Consider the following 7,831-nt stretch of genomic DNA (forward strand, 5'->3'; position numbering starts at 1 on the left):
AATTTACGACAATATACTTTTTTATTTTACAAGTAACTTTAAAAATTGACACATCTCTTTTTTTTTAAATATTCATTTTTAATATTTCATTATAACTCTATAGGATATTTATCAACCCCTGTCACTACTTATGAAGTCTAAAATTCCAATGACAATGTACTAAATTTTATAAGTAAATTTTAACATTAGGTTATGACAAACTTGATATGAAAATCAAAGGTGATTTTAATTGACATGGTAAAAATCAAATAAAAGAAGATTTTGAGATATCAAATTGAAATCCTATCATGTAAATATATATTTTTAAATTGTATGCAAACAACAACAACAATAAAAAAAAACCCTTAAAGTTATATATTCTTTTGTTTTATAAAAATATTTGTTGTTTTAAATAATAATATAAATGATATATTCTATTTATATATATATATATATACTATATTCTATGAATGTTATTTTTAAAACTCTATTAATAAGCGTTATGTGTAGCAATAGAACATATAAATTTAAAAATAGATTTGAGTTGAAATATTAAAGACGATATTATTAAAAAAACTCGAATATTAAACATAAATCATAAATGAAATATAAAAAAATGAAGTCCATATGTAGTACAAGTAATATCCTAGAGGGATAAATAAAGAGTGTGTCCATTGGTGGTCCATCAAGAAAGAGTCACTTCTATTGACTATCTTACTTTAGAAATTAAATATGAAACACTAACATTGAACACAAGTTCTGAAAGAAAATTATTAAGAAACAAATGAACTTTCTCAATTCTTTGAGAAAAACAAAATTAAAAAATTTAATACTTACTGATTAAGTTTTAATCTGACTGATACAAATATTATTATCATAATAAAAAATATATTTTGAGGACATTAAAATATATTTTTATTATTATAATAATAATGATATCATTAAGTTAAGAATTGATCTCGTTTATAATTAAAAAAGCGATATAAAATAATTAGTATTTAATCTTTCAAATAATAAAATATTACCCCCATCATCCATCTCAAGATTCTCAACTGTATTTTGTTTCTGGGTGTTCTTTGAGCTTCTTTTACATGGAATCGCCCTTCTCAATCCATTAAGACCGCAAAAAGCGAAAGATTATTTCTTTAATCGCCCTCTCCCTTTCTATTCATAAAGCACCTTTAATTCAATGGTGGCTCTTCACTTTATCCCCCAACTCTTCCCGATTTCCGCCTCCCTTTTCCTTTTCTCTATTTGTTTTTTTTTCTTCTTTTTCTTTCTCCTTGATCTCTTTTTCATCTCCTGCATTCTCTCGCTAGCCTTATCTTTATAATCCCTTTCGCCCTTTTGAAATTTGGGTTTTCAATTCGGTTGCCTAAATCCACAGGGCGAGAGAAAGAAAAGTTTTTTGTTTTCTTTTTTTCTAATAAAAAAGCTAAGCTCTGGCAATGGAAGAGCCAGGGCAATTAAAAAGGGCATTACTTGATGCTAGTGCAGGCGCCATTGCCGGTGGCATTTCCCGGACGGTTACTTCTCCTCTTGATGTTATTAAGATAAGATTCCAGGTCAAACCAATTTCTTTGTTAATATGAGGAGAATTAGAATTATTATATCTGTTCTTATATTTATGAAATTATTTTTGGGTTTTTTATTGTTTTTTAGGCTTTGCTTGGTATGAATGATTGATAGAGTTCAAGGATCAAAAACCTTGTCAACCTAATTGTTAGGGTTCATATTAGTTTTTTACGTTGTAGCTTAACAAGTTTCCCAATCCTTGCTACCAAACAAAATCTTAGAGAACAAGTTGTTAGAGACCTGGTAGAGTGTTAGGTGAAATCAAATGAGTTTAGCTTGTAATGTTGCATTTCAAAATACACGCTTCACTTAGTTGATTAAGTAACAATTCTGGTAATAAACATAGTATGTGAGTGAGATAACTATGCGTATATGTATATAGACAGTGAAATCAGCCTTGAAACACTGACTGCATAATGTTCATATTTAGCCTACAAATTCACTTCATTGGGTGTCACAACAGCGACAAAACTAAGCCTTTCTTGGACCTTCCCACGCTGATTGTGTGAATCATATTGTGTAATCATGTGATACGTGAGAACGTATATACATACATATATATAATATTGTCAAGATTCGCTACTCATTGGAGAGTTTTGTCTCCTTTTTCCATGTTTAATTATCTTGATCATGTTCTCATCATTTTAGCCACCTTGTATGACATACAACCTTCATCTTGTTCCATATGCACTCATTTATAAGAATTTTCATCTCAGCCTTGGCCATGTGTCTCAGTATATATTAATGCTTTGAATTTTTTTTCACTATGCTGATAGGTTCAATTGGAGCCAACAGCTTCATGGGCTTTGATTCGGAGAGATCTTCCAGGATCATCAAAATACACTGGAATGTTTCAAGCAACAAAGGAGATATTCAGGGAAGAGGGTTTACCGGTATGAAGGCCATTTACTTGTGAACTTGTATGTTTGTTTCCTCTTCTATTTTACTGGTTATGTTTGTGAATGGTCCATATAGAGTGCTTATTAATTTCTATATTTAGCCGCATTGTTAGGTAGCCTTTTCTTTTCTGATTGCTCAGTTGCTGTTTCTTCTTTTTTCCCTTTCACTGTGCTTGTTTATTGCAGGGTTTTTGGCGTGGTAATGTCCCAGCTTTACTTATGGTTATGCCATACACTGCCATACAATTTGCAGTTCTGCACAAATTGAAAACATTTGTTTCTGGTTCTTCCAAGACAGGTAATTTACATTGCACAGTGCCTTTTCCTATGCTCTGATCAAAAGTAAAAGTTTTAGGTTATGCTATATATTGAAAGTAATCTTGTATGTACAGCTAGTTAATATGGAAGCATACAAATCCTTTGTCCTTGATGTCCACCATTATATGTGATGTATTGGAATATTTGGCTTTATTGTTTTCGATGATAGCTTTATGTTGTTTCTTACATTTTGATCTGTCGTCCCCTTGTTTTGTGATGGTGCAGCTGATCACATTAATTTAAGCCCCTACCTTTCTTACATCAGCGGTGCCTTAGCAGGGTGTGCAGCTACTGTTGGATCTTATCCTTTTGATCTTCTGCGGACTATATTAGCTTCACAAGGTGAACCTAAGGTATTAAATTTGACTTATGGTGTGATGTTATTTTCTGCTTGGTTAACATTTCATTCGTGTGAAGGGAATATATTTTTGATTCCTTATAGGATTATGAGTTCATAACCTTTTTGGGTAAAAAATTATAGTTGTATCACTTGTAAAGTGAGGTGCAAAAATTTCTAGCATGCAAACACCCGATGCATCCTCATATATATTACTGCAAAAGCTTTAATTTCTTCAAAGTATCTCATTTATTTTGTATCTCTTACATGTAGATATATCCCAACATGAGTTCAGCAATTTTTGATATACTTAGAACTCGTGGCTTCAGAGGATTGTATGCTGGATTGTCACCAACACTGGTTGAGATCATTCCTTATGCTGGCTTGCAATTTGGAACATATGATACGTTTAAGCGTTGGTGCATGGTGAGGCTTTAGTTCTTTTATACTTTAAAAGGTTCTTTTCCTATAAATGATTGGTATAAACAATTCATGTATTCTGTAATCTCTTTGCTGTTTAGAAACATGGGAATTGGATGTTATTTATGGAAGTTGTTTAGTTGCCTTTTAATGTTAAATATATATACACACAATGATGCATACAGTAAATAACGCATTTTTGGTGATTCCTATATTATTGTTTCTCACAAGCTATGAAATTCATAAAGTGTTAGTTTAGCACATATTGTGATGCTGGTTAAGTTTTAAGAGTATATTTCATTTCTTGAATATATTGAAATGTTGATTTGCTCTTGGTGTGTTCTTATTTGTAGTTTGAATGGTTGAATAAGTATTTTCTAAAGAACTCTTTCTGATGTTGTTTTGGTTTGTATGTCTTCATCTTAGGCTTGGAACAATTTGAGATCATCCAGTATAAGCTCAACCACGGGTGATAGCCTTTCAAGTTTTCAACTTTTCATTTGTGGCCTAGCAGCTGGCACATGCGCAAAACTTGTATGTCATCCGCTTGATGTAGTCAAGAAAAGATTCCAGGTGAGATCTTATACTGTAGCATCAAGCAATCTGTGATAACACCTCATGCAACTTCATTATTATTGGTCGGTTGCAGATTGAAGGACTACAGCGGCACCCAAAGTACGGTGCTCGAGTAGAACAGTGTGCTTATAGGAACTTGTTTGATGCCTTACATCGGATTTTGAAGTCAGAGGGTTGGCATGGTCTTTATAAGGGAATTGTTCCATCAACAATCAAAGCTGCACCAGCTGGTGCTGTAACATTTGTGGCTTATGAGTTTACATCAGATTGGTTAGAGTCCATTTTTACTTCAACCTAACCCAGATTTCCATTTTTATTTTCCTTCTCATCTATTACATAATTCATTCTTTTCCCTGGATTTTTGAAAGGCCCTCTTAGAATAAGGGGAAAAAAGAGAGGGAAGGGAGGTATCCTGTTATTACATTCAATTTTGTCATCATTCATAAGCATTGAGTTCATATGATTTAGAGTATAAAATTCAGTGGTGAAATCAATATGTAGAGTTGCTTCTTATTCCTCTGTTTGAACCTCAAGGAAATGCTATTGCAAAGCCTATATTGCCATGATGACTGATTTATCAACTTTGCAAGATAATTTAAATCAAACAATAACTCTGGTTCGTAACAACACCTACTCTTGCATTATTTTTTTCCTTTCAAAAAAGACTGGATATAAAAAATTACATAATAAATTCATCATACAGTATATTTATCGTAACATCAAAACCATTCTAAATTGTTCCTCTCTACATGCAGAGGAATATAAACCACTTTGTCAAATGATAAAACTTCAAAATTTTCTCCTGAAATGTACCGGCACTTTATTCAACAGAAAACCCAAATTTGTAGTTTCAAAAGAAATGGAAGTCAGTAGTGGTCTCTAATAGTGTTTTTCCGGTTTAATGTTGTCCTCTGGGGGAATGGATATAAATTGCAGGATAGTTTGGACCTGAGCAACATCCAGTCTGAACTTCTCCGCAATCTGGTTAACATCCATAGGACCTTCATGATCATCGGCCTTGCCCTGATGTAAAAGCATGATGTGGCGTAGCTGTTTCACATTCAAGGTTCCCAGAGGTGCGGGCCTTTCTTCATATCGTCCTGACTCAACCGTTGTGTTCCGCAATTTTGGCAAAGGCCTGCTAGGATTTTCAGCCACAGATGCCTGTAGTAGTCGGTATTTAATTATTAACCAACATTAAAAGAACGCTATATCATAGCAAAAATATCTCTCTCCATCACCATTAACAGAAAGAAACAATGTATCCAAAACCAAAACTGTAAGAGAAAAAATGAACAATAAACAAATTGATAACATCCGCCAATACCAGGTGAAAGCATTTTACTAAATTCTTTACATTAGCTACTCATCGCTCCATTTAAATGAATATCGTAAGTCTATCAGATCCAGTAAACAAGCGGCAAAACCTCTGTGCTCCCTTATCAGTGGAGGTCTAAAGTTCATCAAATCCCCCAAAATTTGTTCTCATAGAAATGGCACTAGAAGTTGAATAAACACAAAGGCAGAGAGTTTAAACAGTATAAGAGGGGTAAAAGACCTAGAGGAGAAACATAAGGACTACACATTCTTAAATCGAAAAAGGAAAAAAAAAAAAAAAAGTCATTAGCTATGTTAGTCAAGTTCCAATAGAGGGGATGAATATGAATGTTGCTCAAGATTGGAGCTAAACCAACCGCTCTTTTAACGTGAACTTGCATTCTGGCACTTATCACTTCAAAAGAACCTAAACAGATGAGTAAGCAAATTCATCCTAAAAAGTGTTACCAATTCCTTGCCATCCAGAGTAGCCATTCCGAGGGGAGAGTTTGGAATGACTGTTCCATGTTTTTGGAGATTTTAACTAAAATGGCTATTCTAAGGAACAGCCAGTCAATGAATCAAATTTCTAAACTTCAAAAATGCCCTAAAAAATTGTTCTGTGGTTCAATTCCTTGTACAAATAGTTCCCTAGTTTACCATCTGGATGTCTTTACTTCCCATTTCCTTCAAGGGGAAACCTTGCAAAAAATATATTCCTAAGGCTCTAAGGCATTGTTTTGATTCTATTGAACACCATTATAGCTATAAATCCCATTCATCAATTAACTGTTATTAGTTAAAATAAAACCAAACTAAAAAGAACACAACTTTAATGAACTGACCTCACCCATCTCAAGTTTGCCACCAGGCTTAGCTGAAATCCTACCCACCATTTGACTTAGCATTGCGTCATACTTGGGATCTCTTTCTTCCAATACATTCTCAGGATTACTTCTTGCAACACTTGCTTTAAACCCAAAAGTTCAATTCAATCACCCGTCAAAAACAGGAAAAAAAAAAAACTCAACAACAAAATTCAAACTTCCATTTTATTTGAATGGGGGAAACGAATTACCATGATCAAGATTTTCATGCTGTGAAACTCTGGATATCTTCTGTTCATCGGTGGGACCCAAAGGTCTTCTTGGTTTTGTGGGTTGAGTTTGGTCCACCGATCGAAGCCTACCAGTCGCTCGACGAAATGCCTGACCCATCACTCTCGCTTAGTTCTCCGTCTTTTCCTAAAAAGCCTTCTACTTTCCGGCATAAAAGAAAAGACCCAGATTGTTTATTTGACTCTAAATCAGTTGTTCCCGAGCTGTACGGTCATTAAAACCGTAATAAGGATTTCTGGGTTTTATGCTTTGGGGTTTGTTGTGAGAGAAAGCGATCGGAGGAGAGAGGGGGAGCTGAATAGTGAATCATGTTTGGAAACCACGCGCTGGTTTATTTAATACGGAAGAGTAACGGTTGATTCTGGTTTGCCACGTGGTGATTTTATTGGACACCACGTTAGTTTCATTGTGGCCTTACCTTATTTACAACGACAAATTAATTTTTAGAATGATTTATGAGAAAATGTGTTTTAAGGCGTTTAAACTTACAATCCAATTTAATCAATAAATATTTTAATTATTATAATATTTATTTTAAATTAATTATTATTTAATTGGTGTTATAATTATATACTAATTAAATTATAATTTATCATTATAAATAACATTCAATATTTAAGTATTTTCATACAATAACATCAAAATAATTTCTTTTTTATTTATGTAACTCCACAAGTATGAAGCGATGTTTAAAAGTCGAAGAAAAATATTTTAATGATAAATTTTGTTTTCTCAACTCTATCTTTTTATTGATGTATAATGTAAAATTATAATGATAATATTTCCTTACACTTTTCATTTTATAATTTGTACCATGAAACCTAATGTATGTTGTAATTTGGTCAAATTCAATTATTATTAAATTTTATATCCCTTGCCAAAAAAAATTTATTAGCATTCGTAAGTTAGAAATCTCTACAAAATAATGGAGATTAAAGTAATGAAAATATTAAGATTAAAGAATAAAAAATATATGTACGCAGTATGTTCATTTTTAAATATTATTTATGTGTCATATTATTATTTATTGATAATGCATGAGATTTATGTACTAATTATGTATTAAATATTATTCTTACTTTTAAAAGTAATAGTCTTAAAAGGATTAATTACAAATTTAGAAAAAATTAATCTTCACGAATATAAAACAAACCCAAAGGACATATTGATTACACCAAAAAAATAATTGATCAATTTATTAGCTATTTTTGGTTGGATCATCAGACGAGTACTCGTAAACTACACCTTTGCAAATGGAAAAAGGTTATGCTATCTTATACCTACTAGAGTTT

At 32.4% G+C, this 7,831-nt stretch overlaps 2 protein-coding genes across 2 annotated transcripts; one reads left to right on the forward strand and one right to left on the reverse strand.

Moving 5' to 3' along the window:
* Positions 1-986: 986 nt before the first annotated feature.
* On the forward strand, positions 987-4,617 carry LOC108483766 (mitochondrial thiamine diphosphate carrier 2-like). The gene is made up of 7 exons (XM_017787339.2): positions 987-1,544; positions 2,331-2,447; positions 2,640-2,751; positions 2,997-3,124; positions 3,382-3,534; positions 3,955-4,101; positions 4,178-4,617. Exons 1-7 carry the CDS (start codon positions 1,428-1,430, stop codon positions 4,400-4,402), a joined length of 999 nt encoding a protein of 332 aa, XP_017642828.1. The 5' UTR covers positions 987-1,427; the 3' UTR covers positions 4,403-4,617.
* Positions 4,618-4,718: 101 nt separating this feature from the next.
* LOC108483767 (uncharacterized) lies at positions 4,719-6,849 on the reverse strand. The gene is made up of 3 exons (XM_017787340.2): positions 6,500-6,849; positions 6,267-6,391; positions 4,719-5,268 (listed from the first exon to the last, which is right to left on the reverse strand). The coding sequence occupies exons 1-3, from the start codon at positions 6,636-6,638 to the stop codon at positions 4,984-4,986; spliced, it is 549 nt and encodes a 182-aa protein (XP_017642829.1). The 5' UTR covers positions 6,639-6,849; the 3' UTR covers positions 4,719-4,983.
* Positions 6,850-7,831: the final 982 nt, after the last annotated feature.

This window comes from Gossypium arboreum, chromosome 3, assembly GCF_025698485.1.
Source record: "Gossypium arboreum isolate Shixiya-1 chromosome 3, ASM2569848v2, whole genome shotgun sequence".
In the NCBI taxonomy this organism is placed as follows: Eukaryota; Viridiplantae; Streptophyta; class Magnoliopsida; order Malvales; family Malvaceae; genus Gossypium; species Gossypium arboreum.